Source organism: Meleagris gallopavo, chromosome 6, assembly GCF_000146605.3.
Source record: "Meleagris gallopavo isolate NT-WF06-2002-E0010 breed Aviagen turkey brand Nicholas breeding stock chromosome 6, Turkey_5.1, whole genome shotgun sequence".
Taxonomy (NCBI): Eukaryota; Metazoa; Chordata; class Aves; order Galliformes; family Phasianidae; genus Meleagris; species Meleagris gallopavo.
Window position 1 is genome coordinate 3442764 of NC_015016.2, and position 17204 is coordinate 3459967.

At 47.1% G+C, this 17204-nt stretch overlaps 1 protein-coding gene across 2 annotated transcripts in view; it reads right to left on the reverse strand.

Moving 5' to 3' along the window:
• SETD2 (SET domain containing 2, histone lysine methyltransferase) overlaps positions 1-17204 on the reverse strand; it is a 42256-nt gene that overhangs the window by 11362 nt on the left and 13690 nt on the right. The window contains exons 6-14 of one of the 2 annotated variants that reach the window (XR_793823.3): positions 16823-16900; positions 16422-16519; positions 14165-14291; positions 12795-12929; positions 12149-12277; positions 9720-10355; positions 6969-7136; positions 3113-3161; positions 1982-2028 (exon numbers count right to left, since the gene is read on the reverse strand). Coding sequence is in view for 1 of the 2 variants with exons in the window: in XM_010712303.3 (XP_010710605.1) it covers positions 1851-2028; positions 3113-3161; positions 9720-10355; positions 12149-12277; positions 12795-12929; positions 14165-14291; positions 16422-16519; positions 16823-16900 (1430 nt within the window). In the remaining variant the exon portion in view is untranslated. Of the gene's footprint in view, positions 1-1850; positions 2029-3112; positions 3162-6968; positions 7137-9719; positions 10356-12148; positions 12278-12794; positions 12930-14164; positions 14292-16421; positions 16520-16822; positions 16901-17204 lie in introns of those variants that run through there. The other variant, XM_010712303.3, reaches the window with a different exon arrangement.

Consider the following 17204-nt stretch of genomic DNA (forward strand, 5'->3'; position numbering starts at 1 on the left):
AAAAAAAAAAAAAGCCTAAGGACTTTGATCAGACCTCAACCACGGCAAACTTCAGATCAAAGGTGGATATTCTGAGAAGTTACGAGTGTGGTAAAACAGGGATTACAAGCAGAAATGTTTTGCAGCCCTAAGTGAAGTGGGATTCTACAAAGCATCCCATATATTCTTAATATACTAACTTGGTGTTCATGTGTTCAATTCACATATCAAAAGCACATTGCTACCAACACTTAAGAAGTTTCCTCACATTCCCAGAGTAGCTGCAAGCATCTGTTAATGTGAACCTTATTGACATGAAGAGCTCAATTTAAGTAATTAAAGTCTTTCCTGGCACTGCCTCAGGAGTTTACATGGGAGGCAGCTGGCGAGGAAGGACAGACAGAGGAAAACTGAGGATTAAGCACAGAGTGAGTCGCAGCATTCTGTGTTCATGCAATCCTTCTTCTTCTGTCCTGTTTTCTGTTTCATCCAATCCTTCATACTCCTTTTCCATCCCTTCCTGCTGCATTCAGATTCCCATCACTGTGGTTCTGCTGTAAGCCTTCTTAACAAATGTACCTAAGGGAGAACTGAGGCAAGCTGAGGGAAAAAGCAGCACCTCTGGGACTGCTGGGAATTCCAGGGGTGGGTTGGAGCTTCCCAAAGCTTCTGCTCACATCTTCCTACCTTGCTTGGTGAAGAGCTGCTTGCTTGCACTCCTCCAGCCTATTTGCCTTCACCTGAGCACACCATTTTCACCCAGAGGCTGGTGATGCACTGGAACAGGTTGCCCAAGGAGGTTGTGGATGCCCCATCCCTGCAGGCATTTAAGGCCAGGCTGGATGCGACTCTGAGCAGCCTGGGCTGCTGGTTGGTGACCCTGCACATAGCAGGGGGTTGGAACTGGATGAGCATTGTGGTCCTTTTCAACCCAGGAGATTCTATGATTCCCTCCATCCTTTCTCCTGTCTCCACAAACAATGCACTTACTCAGCTCTCTCCTTCTGCCCCCAGCCCTCCGTGATGTTTACATCCTCCAAATGGGTAATTACAGTATTGTAGATTTCTGGCTTGTTTTTAATGCAGACATCTCAAACTTTCCCACTAGGAGGAAAAAAGGATGCTGGCACGGCTGACTCACCAGCAATTGTTCCCTAATTGCTATGTTGCCTTAGATCCTATTTAAGAGGGACAATGGAAAGCTGACTTCTGTAAAGGAGATTCCTTGGTACTGCCTTTAATATGATTTAAAGTCTCCCTGAAACATGAGCCATGTAATATATTCCTTCTCTTAACGAACAAGGAGTAAAGAGAACACAGGAGAGAAACAATGAAAAACGGCAACAGCAGAAGTGCCACTGGGGTAACTTAAACAGAGGTCCTCTGTTCTGCCCAAGGAGATTGGTTTGTGTTAGAAATCCTGCTTGGCTTGGGCTTGCTACAAGATGAATTTCAGAACTGCACGACCCAAGTGGATTGGCAGGGGAGAAGGGCAGAGGCTGAGGGACATGGGTTAGTGGGCATGGTGGTGATGGGTTGATGGTTGGATTTGATCAGAGACCTTTTCCCATCTCCATGATTCTTTGACTTGGCGTGCCAGTGATGGGTCAACGGTTGGACTTCATCACCTCAGAGCTCTTTTCCAACCTTAACGATTCTACCACACTGAAGACCCCTTTACACCTTTGCTCACTGCTGCACGAGAGCCACAAGAAGAACCATGAAGACCCAGGAGCAGCAAAACTCCCAGGTAACACAACTCACCACACAGAGCATTCAGCCAAAACACTCTTTTCCCCATCCCTGTGTGTTTGCAGAGGCCACCTGGGCCAATTTCCCACTGTTTTGACCCTTGGCAGGGTCCAACTTGCCTGTCCTCAGGTCTCTTGGTGCCTCGCTCATACGCTGATGCTGGAGGGGACAGTGAGTCTCGCCTCCTCTTCTTCTCCTTGCTCAGGCTCTGCCACTCAGGGTCTGTGCGGCTCAGGACGGGGTTCTTAGGTGTGGGAGTCTGATCCCTGAGGCCAGCTGCCTCTCTGCCTCGGTCAGCTGTTGGGAAAAATGGGTAAAAAGAGAGAGTTTTTATAATTCAGCGTATATTCCTAGCTACCTCTTGGAGTTTCAGTGGTTCTTCTGTGTTGGCCAACAGAGTGCCCATTCAAACAAATTACAGGTTGTCCAGAATCAGCCTCAGGACTGCAAGTGTGGTTAAAATAAAGCTTCTATTTTCACTTCTATTTTTAGACACTACTCCAACTTCTGAGCTGTTACCTAATGGATGAAAATGCATCACTCATTTCACTCGTTTCCCCTCCTCCCATTCTTTCAGCAGGAAACCTATTTCAGAGTGGAAGAGACTCCAGACCTTAGCACAGATCTCCTGCAGTGCTCTGACATTCTAAAACCTGACTGTAAAGCAAGAACTTCCTCATGCTTATTGTCATTGACACAGAGTCTGTACTGAAAGACATGGAGCTGGTGGGCTCAGGCCTCGAGAAGCAGCTTTCAGGTCAATGAAAAACCCCAAATGCTCCCTTGCGTTCTTGCTTCCAGCCTCAGAGATAACTTTAGTTTTCACTCCAGGTTCCAAAGGGCTCTTCTTCCCACAGCAAATGCATTCATAGCTTCAGTACTTCCTCCTGACTTTAATGATGGTTCCTGGGTGCACATTTCAGTGCAGAGATGTGCTCCAAGGAAAGCCCCAAGCTTAAGAGAACAGCAGGACAAGACCCCCGCCCATGCACCCTGCGTGTGGGTCACCAGGTGTGGTGCCAAGAGCTCATGAATGCCCTGAGATCACTCGGTGCCTTCCCAGGGTTTGGCCGTGGTACAATCTGCTCTGGGTGCACATCCATGGGTGATGCTTGTCCCTCCATCAGCCACGAGACCACGGCACGAAGCACAGGGAGAAGCCTCCACCTCAGAGCTCCTCCCTGCAAACAAATCTCACCTCCCTTGCTAACAGCTGCTCATACATCAGATATTTTAGGGATTTAGGGAGCAGACTGGATTGGATTTAGGGCTGGGACATGGCATCAGCAGCTCAGCTACCAACTGGGAACCTCTCCTGACATCACACATTGGGAAAATTAATCCGTTTTTTAGGAATACATGGAAAAATGTGAGTACATACCACTGCTCTCCTTTTCTGCTTGACTCTTCTTTGGGATTCGGTACACCTCCTATAAAACAAGCCAGAGACAGAGTCAGGTTTTCAGCGAGAACATCCCTGAGTCTACAGGGCTGCAAGAATCAGAACTCATCATTCTAGCAATTCAATCACAGTTTTAAACCAAACACCAAGAAATGGCATTTGGAAGCGAAGCTTTAAGCAAGTCACTGTGGTGCTTTCTATATACTGTCCTTCATCAGCAATTTGTGTCTGTGGAGTCTATGGGGCTTTTGTGCCAAACAGGGCAGCTGCTGATCAAGGACATCCCACTCTGTACACACCTGGATTTTGGCTGTGTTGCTTTGCTAAGCCCCATTTTAAAGGTGCTACATCACTAAAAGGTGTGACATCACCTCTAATGGCTCTGTGCCTTCCCAATACCCCGGCAGCCCTGGGTTCCTGACTCCTGCTCCATGGCAGCAATGCTTTGTTTGTAATGTCATTTAGTGATCAACAGCAAAGTCCAAACCTGAGCAAAGCCACCTTCCATGAGCAGCATTAGTCCTCTGTTCCTAACCCAACAGCACAGGCAGCAGCAGCACCATGATGCCTCTGGGGGAAAAAGCACCACGGTGCCTTCAGTGCAGCAGCAAAATCTCCTTTAATTCAGGGCATGGATGTTGCCTATGCAATTCCTAATCCTACCTAATCTTTAGTTTTGAAGAAATACAGTGATGAAATAACACCAAGTTCAGGTCTGAGGCTGGCAAACCCGTGCCAGCTTCCAGCCTGCTTTGCTAATGGCTCAGAGAAAATCTCAGAGCAAAACAAACAATTTTCTTTCAAAATACTAACCATCAACCTTTTATTTGATTCAAGCTGGCTGGAAATGACATGATCACTCCACGGGGTCACCCAGTTGCAGCATGTTGCATCAGCAACGTGCCCACCTCCAGCACTATAGTTAATGAGAGCCCAGGTTTAGGTTCCACTTCTACTGTTTTAACCTAACGGTGTGCCCCATGGGCTGAAAAAACTCAACTTTTCTTTGGTGAAATAAAGAAAGAGTAAGAAAGCCTGTTGTGGTCTGGCCACAGGGCACAATCACCCCAGAGGTGCTGCTGTAGGTTGTAAAAAGTGATAGTAGCAGAGATGATTTTTTTAATAGGATCTAATGCCTATTTTGGTTTTGCAAGGAGGGCACAACCCTGCGCCTGTTCAGCCCCAGTCATGGTGGTGATGGGCTGAGGTTGGAATTGATGACTTTGGAGGTCTTTCCCAACCTCAATGACTCTATGAGTGGGCATGGCAGTGATGGGGTGATGGCTGGACCAGATGATCTTGGTGGTCTTTTCCAACCTTAATGATTCTGTGACTCTATTTTCTCTCCTGCTGCCTTGTGCTAGGAGCTGTCAGTCCCCAAAGCACTCCAAGTGCTGCATTTTTCCCTCTTATTTTCTTCCCTCCTGCACCACCAGTCCCTGAAAGCTCATCCTCAGAGAGCAGCATGCAACGATACTGAAGCTGCTGACTCCCAAGTAGCAGCACCACACTGAACTGGAACCAGTGAGCCAGACTGCTCAAGGATAAAGCAGCATGCAAGAAGACAAGAGACATTGGCTAAGACAGTCTTCCCAGCTCCAAAAAAGAATTCTCCTATTAAACAGCAGAACATGCAACATGAAACTACTGGAAAAAAACGATCCGAGCTAATTATGAACTGCTGCATGGCAGCGAGTTGTTTATTTCTGGATGGTGGATGCAGAGTGCCAGGATCAGGCTGGGGAAGAGCAGATGCAGCAGAGCCTTTGGAAGAGCAGCAGGCAGAGGGATGTGTCAGCACCGTGCTATGAAGAGCAGATGGTGGCCAAGCAGACGCTCTGAAGAGCCTGGTTTATTTTGGGAAGCGGAAGCTGCTCGCTGCTAAATTAATCAATGGGAGCACTGCTAGCAGAGCCCAGAGGGCTCTGCACCTTTGAGAACCATTTTTAATGAATTACACACAAAATGAGATGCAGAAAGTGAAGTGATGTGAGCGTTACAAGCGTAAGAAAGGAAAAAATCCCTGAATGAGGCTGTTGGGTGCACACACACCATCCTTGAGCCAAGAGAGAATTCTCTAGTCTCAAAGGACACAATGGCACAAGGAAGGGAAGAATGGGCTTAACTCAGCTTCTCCATTAGCTCTCAATTATTTTTGCTTGATGGATCCGACTGCTACAGGGCAGAGAGGCTCATCCCAAGAGCATGCCCAGAGAGCTGTGGATGCCCATTCCATCCCTGGAAGTGTGCAGTGCCAGGCTGGATGAAGCCCTGAGCAGCCTGATCTGGTGGGAGCAGCCAGCCCACAGCAGGGAGCTGGAACTGGGTTACCATTAAGAGCCCTTCTAACCCAAATCATCCTATGATTCTGTGACCTCCAGCCCTGCACACAAGCAGGAAGCTATAGGATGGTGCCGAGGTAATAAGGGCTGACCCCAAAGCCTTCCTTATGTGAAGATCAAAAAAACCTCAGTTCAAGCAACAGCCTGGCTGCTCACCAATGCCTATTGTTTCCATGAACTGCTGGAAGTTATAACAAATAACAAACATCCTCATTAGGGCATGTGATGCACGTGCCAGGATGGTAGCCAGTCGCTCTAGGATGGCTGTGTGGTGTGTGACTGGGAGAAGGGGCCACCCAAGCTCTGCTATTCCCATCAGGCTAATAATTATGCTCACAGGAAGGGTGTTTTGATCGTAAAAGAGAAAGAGCCACCTTGCCAAAGCCAAAGAGTGGGGATATCACCTTAGCCCTGAACTGCTAAATATTCATGAAGCCAAAAGTGTTCAACTAAAACCCTTAAAATCCAAGTCACTTGGATCTCTCAATAAGTTTTTCTTAAAAATAAAAATCTTCTCCAACTACTAAAGAGAAGGTTTGCGGAGCCTCAAAGCTATGACCTGTTTGGAACAGGCTGCCCTGAGAAGCTGTGATGCCCCATCTCCCCAGCACCCAAGGTCACGGATGGGGCTGTGAGCACCCGGACTGAGTTGGGTGGGCTGTAAGGTCCCTTCCAACCCAAACCACTCTATGATTCTATGACTCCTATCCAGCTCTGGTTCTCTAAAGGACAGATTTTAGATGTGCAGACAGCAGACCGTCACTGGATGTCTAAGGAGAGGGACATGGAGCTGTTGGACCTGCAGATCAGCTTTGGGTAAGTGGTGATGGAACCCAACGAACAGACAGTCCTCAAACTATCAGCACACTTAACACCAAGCGTGCCTTCTGCCCCTACTGACATTTAAATCTTCAAAAGGAGAAAAAGCTTCACGACAGGTTCTTAACAGCTTAGATCTCACCACCAGAGGTGTGCACGTCCCCTTTGTGGTGCCAACCCTATTGAGAAGGCGAGGGTGACGCTGGAAGATGTTCTGAGATGCCAAGAGGGGAGAGCACCAGAAACCCTCCACCATCGCAGTATGTGTTGTTCTGCCGTGGGTCTGACTGCTGTCCTTGGGGCCTTACCTGCACAGGACCACAGCACAATCCTTGGGGTGCAGCAGGGTCTGATTTCAGCCTGGGGAAAGCACTCACCACATGCTTGGAGAGCAGGGCACGCAGGCACAAGCCCAGGCTGAAAACTTCCCCCATGGGACGTGGTGTGTGAGTGATGTGGTGGATGTACAGCGGTGGCACTGCTCCTCGTGGGGCAAGGAGCAGCCCTGAGAGCCAAGGCAGCTGGCCTGTGTGTAGAGGTATAGAAAAAGATAGCTCACTTAATCCTTTCGTGCCAGGGGTCGGGATTTTCCCGGAGCGACGTCCATTGCCGGCAATGGACGCACCAAAATAACGTCGGCATCACTGAGTTAACCACCTCTGTCCTCTTTTCACCTATTAAATTGCTCATGCACCATCCAGCTTCCCAACCATCTTCCCGTTTCTTCACAGCACGCACGCTACGTTCTCTCCCTTCTTCAGCACGGAGTTGAAAATGGAGTTGAGAAAAGGTGACACATGGTCAGCTGGTGATGTTAACAAGCTCCTCGCTGCCCTGAGAAGCTGGATGGAAATGGGTGAAATTACAAAGGGGGTCATCAGCACCACTGGAGAGGACAAAGCTTAAGTCCCGAGGTTTCAGACCCCCCCCTCCCAACCACCCAAGCCAGCTTCCTTTGGTCATTTAGGGCTGCACCATCGTTAGCATTGGGCAGCATCCCAACAGGTGGAAGGCGGACAGAAGCAGTTAACTCAGAGTGCCACGAGTGGGGATATGGTTTGTAGGAGAAAAACGACTTTTTTTTGGTATAATTCTGCTTGACAGGGTACACCACAAACACCCTCACCCCGAGCACACAGTGCAGTGGGTTGGTGGCATCCTCACGATAATAAATCCCTTGCAACAGACACAGAGGGGATGCGAGTGCACAGCCCAAACTGATGGCTGAGGGCTCCCATTGTGCCCAACCTGAGCTCCTCCTGGCTCCAGAGAGAACTCAGGCTGGACGCAGCACATGGTGTTAGCATGACAGAGCAATATTCAAGGGAAGTTCCTCATTTTATGCAACTTCCCATTTTTTCTGAGCACTTTTGAGCACTGTTTGTGTGCTGCTTGAAGTTTAAACGCTGCAGCATGTAAAAACCTCTGGCTGCAAGTAAAGGATTGTATGGGTGGTCCAGAGCAGGTGCATCTCCAGCACAGGACAGGAATTAGCTTAGCTATCAGTTTCAACAACCCCAAATACTAATGGTGAACAGGAAAGGGCTCTGTTTCAATGTAACCCCAAATTTAACCTGACAGTGTCACTTAAATTACCCATGAGGCACACACAAGGAGTCTGCAGGTTTTAACAAGAGAACAATATGGCACAGATCGACTTCGTGTAGAGGAGAGGGGAAGGAACATGGAGCACAGCATAATTTTTCTGCAGATAAACACTTTAGTTCACATTCTATATGGTAAAGGCTTACTTCTTCCCCCAGTTAGAGGAATGATTATGAATCATAGAATCATAGAAGGCTTGGGTTGAAAAGGATCACAATGGTCAGCCAGTTCCAACCCCCTGCTATGTGCAGGGTCACCAACCAGCAGCCCAGGCTGCCCAGAGCCACATCCAGCCTGGCCTTGAATGCCTGCAGGGATGGGGCATCCACAACCTCCTTGGGCAACCTGCTCAAACAATTCTGCAAAACTTCAAGAGCATGAGATTGCTCTGAAAAATTCAGAGATTAACTAAAATGCTAGGTATGTTTTATAAATGTTCATGAATGCACCTATGACAGCTAAACAACACGAGTGAAGGTTCAAGGACTCAGAGCTCACTGTGGTCTCCTCTATCTGCACATTATTGTACTGCATTATGGGCACCAATCATTTTTATCAACCTAAATCATTTTTCATTATCCATTTCAATAGGGAAAGAACTCTTGACCCAAGTGATGCACTGTAAAATGTAAACGTGCTTCAAGATTACTAATTAAAACTGGGCAGATGCTTGATTAAGAGAAGTGCAGAAGACCTCCACCAAGACATCCTCCTCTGGTCTGGTAGGGACTCAGCTGCATCTCAGCTGCAGGGCAGCAGCACTGGGAAACTGCAAGGGTCCCTTTTTTCTCATCTGACTTTGGTGATGTTGGTGAGGACAGCACTCAGAGTCTCAGGGCTGGGAACTGCCTTGGCTTTGCAGGATCCTCAGCAAACGCTGCTTTAATACTTAAAAATTAAAGCTCCCACCTTCTTTGTTTTCCCAAGAAATACAATCCTACAGAAACAGACCTAATGAAACCCCCAGAAAATGCTTCAAGCACTGAGTGACAAGTTACAGATCTGTGTCCTCAACCTCACGCAAGATAGCTGTTGACTAAAGATCGAGTGGCAAAGGCCATCTACAGTGCTCAGGGACAATTGCTCAGTCCTGGAGAAGGCAACCAGTAGCCCTCAAACCCTTCTCTTGAGTTATCTGCTCTAAGAAGAGCTCAGTGGAAGCAAAATAGTGAGCAGCTACATTTAAAGGCTCAGATTAACATCCAAAAATCTAAGTGTTTACCTGATCTAAAAACCAACTACAAATAGCTAGAGGAGAACCCAGCTTTAAGGTGCCATCAAGAGAATGTAAATTGCCAACCAATGGTTTCTGGAGGCTTTCTACGTTGCAGATGTAAAACAGATGTTTGCAGAACAGGAAACACTGACAATCTTCTGATAACTCGAGAGCTGATGGATGGTCAGTTTGTATCAAGACTGATGGATACTGGGCCATGCCAACCAAAAACGTTTGTGGCACTGTTGCTAGCCTTTTCCTGACTAGCTGAGAACTCAGAGCTGCCCTCCCCCTAAGCAGTCTAAAAATTCTAACTATGTGGTTAAGATGTCTTTGTGGCGGCCATACTAATCTGCTCCTTTCAGTGCACAGCACAGAAAAGCCTGGGAAACTACTGTGAATCACAGACAGGGTAGCTTGCAGTGAAAGGGTATATACAGAAAGCACCTGGAAAAGCTCTTTATGTACAAATGGCAATCCCAGTTGTCAAAGTTTACCAACAGAATGCATCTTAGCCCTGCGTGCACTCAACCACAACATCGCTGCATGTTGTTCAGCAAGGGCAGAGGTGCTGGAGATGCAGGTGCAGCAGGGTGCTTCTTACCTTCAGGTCTTTCCAGCTGTCGAGCAGCCTGGTGGCCAAGTCGCTCACATCCACAATTTTGTCTGTTTGCTCTTGGCTCCTCTCGCTCTCGACATCAGATACGCCTTCCTCTTCGTCCTGAGATGGCGTTTCCATCGTGATGGGCTCCTCCAGCTTGGTGCCATTGCTCTCCTTGACCTCTGCTTCAGGCTCAGCCTCCAGCTCCTGAGGCTTGCTGCTCTCCACCGGTGGATCCGTGGCTGTTTTCACCTCCTGCTGTGGCTGCTGCTCTTCTGACACCTCCGTCGGGGGAACCTCCAGCTGGTCCAGGTCCTCTTTGCCTTCCTTCCCCTCCAGCTCACTAGTTGTATCCGAGATGGCACTGTCCATGCTGTTCTCACTTATAATTTTGAGCCTCCGGAATACCAGTTTCTTGGGGGTATCCGTGTCCCCCTCAGCACTCTGCTTGGCAGACAGCTCCGGCGTGTTGAGCGGTGTGTGAGCGCGCGACGTGTTCTCACTCGAGTATCCATCACCTTCACTGAGCTGTGGGATGGCACTCTTGGTCTGAGCCCAGCGTTGGATGATGGGAAGCACCTTGCTCTCCTCCAGCATGTTTTTGGTGGGGATGGGCAGCAGCTCCAGCGTCTTCATAATCTAATTGCAAAGACAGAGTCACAGCTGTTAAGAGCTGAAGAATTCATAGCTCTCTCCCACCTGGAACAATTCTTTCTCAAATAACTGATGTATCGATGTGAACAGGATCATAAAATAGAATCACAGCATCGTTACGGTTGGAAAACATCTCTAAGGTCACCAAGTCCAACCCCAACCCACCTCACCATGCCCACTGACCACTGGCACACGGCAGCCCGTGCCACTGCATCACCACTCTTTTAGAGAAGAAGTTCTCACTAATACCCAACCTGGTCACAAGCTGGGGACAGCAGCGTCCCTCTTCCAGGCTGAATTGCAGTGGTGAATCTCCACTTTTTTGTTTGAGAGCAAGCAAACCAGGAGCAGAAAGCAGTGAGCACAAACAGAATTGCAATACGCCACGTTCAAAGAGCTCAGGACTTACAGATGGCCACAGCCATTCCTTGGACAGCCAGTACAGCTTAGCAGTCACTGGTCAAATGTGCAGCACATGGCTGGATGGGCACTAAAGAACATCTCAGAGACTTGAATATATATACTATAGTGACTTCAGCAGCCTCCCTCTCAAAACCAGAGCTCAAATCCCTGACAAACAGTCTTTCTGAAGCAAGAGACAGCCATGCCTTTTCCAGCACTTGAAGTTGCCCTGCTTTTCAACTTGCTCCTCCTTAAAATCAGTCCTCCAGGAGCAAAGGACAGAAGATACTCTTAGGGCATTGTGCTGGTTTCTGTCCATGGGCAGCTGGTGGCCAAAGACCAACTCTCCTAAAACAATGTAAAAAATAAAGGAGGAAAAAAAAAAATATGCAAAGTGTGACCTGACCCTTATCACATCCTCACTTGTAAAGAATTGCACAGATTTTAAGAGTATATTAAAGCCATAAAACCCACCAAACTTAGTAGTCAACGTGGTGTGATCAGATTCATAAAGAGTGGAGACAAAGTCACCAGTGACACAGTGACTCAGATGCCCTCTTAACACTTGTGGGGAGCAGCTCTGGCTTTGAGAACAATGATGCTGAATGCCTGAACCTACTCCATGCAACAGGCAATCAAATCCTAATCCGAACAGTGTGCTGGATACTTCTGAAGAGAAGTATATGGCTGTCAAAGCTGGCTTGTCTTCAATGCCATCTTTTCAGCAGTATGGGGCTGTGAGACATCATTCTTCTTGGGATCAGGAGGACGGCACAACTCATTCAGAATGTTAAAGGAGAAAAACCATGCTGAGCTAAGGAAGAAGAGTTGCCAGGCGTTGCCACCACCTCGGGGACACGAAGCAGGAGTTAGTAATAGGATGGGCATCCTGAGCTCTGTTTTCTGTCCTTGGCCTCAAGGCTGGGCACGCCTCTCTGAAATCCACAGCAAAGTTCTGTAGATGCATCTTTAAGAAAGGAACTTCCAGATGTTTTTTGCATGCAATGCTGAAGTGCATATAGAAGACAGAAGTATTAAAGTTCCACTTCAGCCCATCAAAGCAATACCTCAAACTGCCTCTGTAGTTCAGTATGGAATAAATAAAGATCGCTGCCACTGCTGTTTAAGTCTGGCTCATGTCACTAACTCAGAAATCTAAGAAAAACCAAAGAGGCAAATTCCTTCCATGTATTCAGAACATCCCTTAAAGCAGAAGTTTCATGCTGTGGCTGTGAGGATACCTGCAGTTTGTTTGCACCAACACTTGGTGTGCAATGCCCCCATCAAAAACATAATATTTAAACGGACGTGCTGTGAGCAATTAGCAAAATCATCATGAAAGCTTCAAACCTGACAGAATTAAAGGAACCACTGACCTCCAGTTGCAGCTTGAGGTTGTTGGCAGTGCTTCCCCTGCTGTCACCCAGCTCTGTCATCCAGATCCACAGCAGTGACAAGCCGTGGCACTCCAGGAAGGACTTCAGGCAGGACTGTGAGTGCGTGTTCTGCGTGGGCCAAAGTGACACAGAAGGGTCAGCAACTCATCAGCAAAACCTACATTTGTTATCCACATCCTAAGGTGGGAAATGCTGAGCTGGGTAGGTGCTACCTGTCAGATTCACTGCCACTGAGAAAGCACATGAAACAGAGAGCCAGAGCCAAGACTGGCACGTGTCTGCTGCAATTCAGGTGGACGTGGCTGCTGGCTTGGATGCAGTAACACATGCAGCAGAAGTTTACAACTATTAATGAGTGGCTCATGCTGCAGAATAAAACTTCATGAGGTAACATGCTGCCCTGTAGGCGGGCTGCAGGCGACTTGCACTGGTTCAGAGGAATCACAAAAGCAAGCCAACCATTACAGATCATCTATGAATGAAGCAGAGTCGCTCAGCTCACACTTGAGGTGTTGGCACCACTGAGACACCCTTTTCATCTTATTTTCTTCTTCTCCTTCGAATGATGGCTACAAGACATTGCTTACCCAGCAATTCCCTCCCACCCCAGCCTGGAGCTGCTCACCTGGATGAGCTTGAGGCAGGTGAGCTTCTGCTCCAGGGTCTCGATGCGCACCATCAGCCGGGACAAGCTGAGAACTTGGTTCTTGTCTGAGAGGCCCTCCCCGTTCTCCAGCAGTGCCTCCAGCTCCCCATCCACCTACGGGGAGGACAGAAAGCCATCATCAGGCCACCCTACATGATGCTAAGAGCTCCTTCCCTTGGCCCTGAAAGGCAGCACAAGTCCCTCCCGATTCATTCTTACGTACTGTAAGACAGAAGTCTGGCTTTAATTTGACTCAGTTTGGTTGGGTTGCTTTTATCTGGAATATTACAGTTTTCATTCAACATTGTTTAGACCTGAAATGCCATACAGAAGTGCAGTGTTCCCACCAGCTCTCTTTACACCACCCCAAATGGAAGACACAGAGGGCAGTCTGTCCTGTAAGCATATCCGCACGCAACACCAAGGCATCCCCAGCCCTAACGAGCATTTCTCCTAATGAATAGCACATTTGAGATGTATACATACATCCATGCCATGTGCAGAGTGCTCTGCAGGGGAATTTCCAAGCGTGTGCCCAAAATGCTTCTACTTGGAAGTTTACCTTTTCACATAGGAAAACAGATGTGCACCAAATGACCGTAACTGTTTAACTGCAGTGATTCTTTAAACATCCAATTCATATTTATAACCACAACCAGTGTTTGCACTGCTCTCCATGCAGACATTGAAACACCAACTTTCCTTATTTAGCTCACTGCTCAGTGGCACTAATAAGCATGTTAAAACCACTTACAAATGACTTCTGATTTCTTGGCTTCCTGACTCTATGGATTTCAACATGCAAAAATGAAGTTGGCATTTTCAAAGGCAGCACCTCCCAAAGGAGCAGGTAACAAATGCTATTGGTAGGAACAGTGTTTTCTTTCCTTAGGCAGAAAAATTCTGTTTTGTAGGAGCTAAAAGGAGTGCACATCACTTCTTCCTGAGTGCAAAGTGCTTCTAAGAACTCGTCCTGACTGCTTCCTGCATCCATAAATCCATCAGTGCCATTCAGTGCAGAGAATAGACTCATGTAACCACTTGAAGAGGTTTATATGCATGAGGAGCTATAAAAAGGCTTTAAAAAGACTGGATTTCAATTCCTTATTTCATTCACATCCAGCTGCAGACACAACTGGAACCAACTCAGAGAGAACACAGTGCGTGTTCACACAAGCTCCTCAGCGCTGACTTGCCTCTAGGCCAAAGCAATTAGAGGTTCAGATTTCACATCCCAGCTTGAGGATGGCAGCATTTTAACTGTCCAATTTCAGGTAATGTCCTCAACAGTGCTGCATTTCAGTGACAAAACCAACAAAAAACCAGACACCCAGGTGAATCCCACTCACCGAATCCTTCTTACGGGAGCGTTCCTTCTTCATCTTCCCCCCTGCAGCCCGGATGCTGACCCTGTTCTCTCCTCCCAGGTAGCCCCGGCAGTTGGCTGAGCCACAGAAACATTTCTGAGCTTCTTTGCTATTTGGGGACAGAAGTAACACGCAGTTAAATGATGAATCCATTGCACTCACGGCCCGTTGTTGTGTCTTAACCCTGATACTGTGAGAAAAGACCATTAACCACACTGCCCTGACACTTCTGGCACTTTCCTTTCTCTTTTCTTTCCATTGTTCTTCAAATTCCTGCTAAGCAGCTAGAAGAAAATATGGAAAACATTCACATCCCATCTTCTCAGATGGTTTGCACTGTCTTGCAAAGCAAGGCTGCCCAGACCCAGACTGGTACTTCACCAGTTCTCTGCTCTTCGCACAGTTTTTAGCTCCATGCCTTCCTGCATGGCAAGGCCTTTCATTCTACCCCCTAAAAATTCAAATAAACCCATCAATTCTTAACCAGCTGCTGTGATTCCCTGTTGTTTCCACAGAAATCCAAAGCCTGGTACAGATCCAGGCCCTCCCCAGGTCAAGAAGTAAAATCCAGAAAGGAAAAAGCTGGAGAATTGGATCCACTAACCTCACATCACACCTTGCAATCAACCAAAATCACACAGTGATGGATGCTCAATGCCTGGAGACATTCAAGGTCAGGCTGGACAGGGCTCTGAGCACCTTAATCGAGCTCTGGGTGCCCCCTGCTTGTTGCAGGGGAGTTGGACCAGATGGCCTTTGTGAGTCCCTTCCAACTCAATGATTCTATGATGATTCTATGATATGCCAAAATTGCTTGAGAGCATGTCTTTGGATTAGTGGGGATGGGCTGATGGTTGGACTTGGTGATAGGAGTTGATCCTTTCCAGCCTTAATGATTCTATCATTCTGTGTGATACACAGAACTGACTGGAGGAATTTGGCTGTGCAGTATCAGCAGTAACTAACAGAGAAGTCGCAGTGTCTTATATGAAGCAGAAGATGAGGAAGGAGACACGTGAGATGAGATCTAAAAAACTCCAGTGAGGCAGAGAGTGGCTGACCTCAAATACAGGAGATACCAAGCCAGCCAATACAGCAAAAGACCAGACCAGGTGGAAGATGAGTGCAATGAGCAGCCACTTGGAAGCTGGGCTGATGCACTTGGCCACCTCCCTTAGGATAAGACCATCAGCCCCCACCATTCACAACACATAGCTCCATGATGGCTTTGCACTTTTTGATAAGCAAATCCAGGCAGACGAATCCCACCTGGGGATTCTAATGAGCTATCAGGCCAGGTACTGTCTCATCTTCAGAGATCTGAGCTTTTCAAGAAAAGAGCAGATGTGGCAATAACAGGCATGGGTAAGTGGGCACGGTGGGGATGGGCTGGGGTTGGACTTGATGACCTCAGGAGGTCTTTTCCAACCTCAGTGATTCTATGGTCTATGCCTGACTATCACTTGGCACAGAAAACTACATGGCAGTATCTGACAACTTAGCATGAATCAATCTACAACTAAAAATTCAGTTCTGATCCTTCTGCTTACATTGTTGCAGAAAGCAGAATCCAGAAGGAAGAAATGCTCATAAAAAAAAAACAGTATTTGGTAAAGATGCCTAGGGATTATACAGTAGATCTACAGCTAATCTCATAATTGCACGTTTCAAAACAGCTAGGTGCCATTTTGTGCTAATCATGTCAAAGAGAGTGAAATACTTCGCAGTACGCCTGGATGAGCAGCAATAGAAAATACTGAGCTCAAGTGCACGAGAGCAAAGCCCACGCTGCACTCTGCACATGTGCAGTCAGACAGAGAGAAGGAATGTGCTATCTGCTGGGCTTTTACAGCTCTTGTGAGTATTTGCAAAGTTGTAAAACAGTAGTGGGTGGGAAAGAATGAAGAGGCTTTATTTAAGAACATGGCAAAGTTTAAAGCTCAGGCAATTAATAGTTAGATTGAGGAAAGAAATACTCAGATCATTATCTGGGAAGTTTCCACTGGGGAGAGATGGTATGAAGTATGGAAGAAAAAGAAAATAAAGTGATTTCAAACCTCCTCTGTTTGAAATAGAGAAACTTTATCCAGGTAGCATTTCATGCAGTTGAATTCCCATTCATTTCTAACTGTTCTGCTCGATGAGGCCCTGCACTGGAGCATCATTTCTTCACTGCATCAGTGCTCACAAAAATTGTAACTTGCAACACTTGAAGCAGAGAGAGAGAGATGGAACCTACCCGTATCTCTGGAACTGGTAATCAAAGGTCAGCTCGGAGCCTGACGGGACCAGCTTGGTGGTGAAGAACCCAACTCTGAGCTGCCCATTCACAGTCCACTAAGGCAAGGAAAAAAAAAGTGACAGTGGTTATTAAAATAGCCAGGCTTGGCTTCTTTTTTTTTGCACGAAATTAGCAAGATAAATCCTTCTCAAAGCAACAGTGATACATTTAAGCTTTGCTAACTGAGCCTGCCATACTTGCCCATTTCAATGGTGGCTGTTTGTTGACTTACAAGAAGCTACATCAAAAAAAACAAAGAGACAGGAAGATAAAGGAGAAATGCCTTTCACTTGGAGCTTGCTAAGTCACAGGACAGCGAAGTGAGAGGCAGCAGCAGCAGCTTTGATCCAGCAGTTTACCTTTTGTGTCTCACAGTTTGGTTCACAGCTGTGGTTCATAAAACGAGAGCAGTTTCCTTTCTGGGTAGCATCTATTATCTGGAAAGGAAATAACAAATATAATAAAACAGACTGCCCTCCCTAGGCACGAGGCAGAAACACTGAGCAGCATATCTGGAAACACAGCATGGCTGAAGGAGAACATGATCACTGCAGAAGTCACCACCCTTTTCTCCTGCACTATTAGCATTATTTAACTGGGAGAGAACGGATTTTATAGGGATAATAAGTGCCCCTCAAAAAGATGAACATGATATGTGGTTCTTAGTTTTCATTACAGACTGATACTGAATTGTTTGGTTTGGTGGGATTCTGAGTTTGTAGCATCAGTTTCCTGACGTAT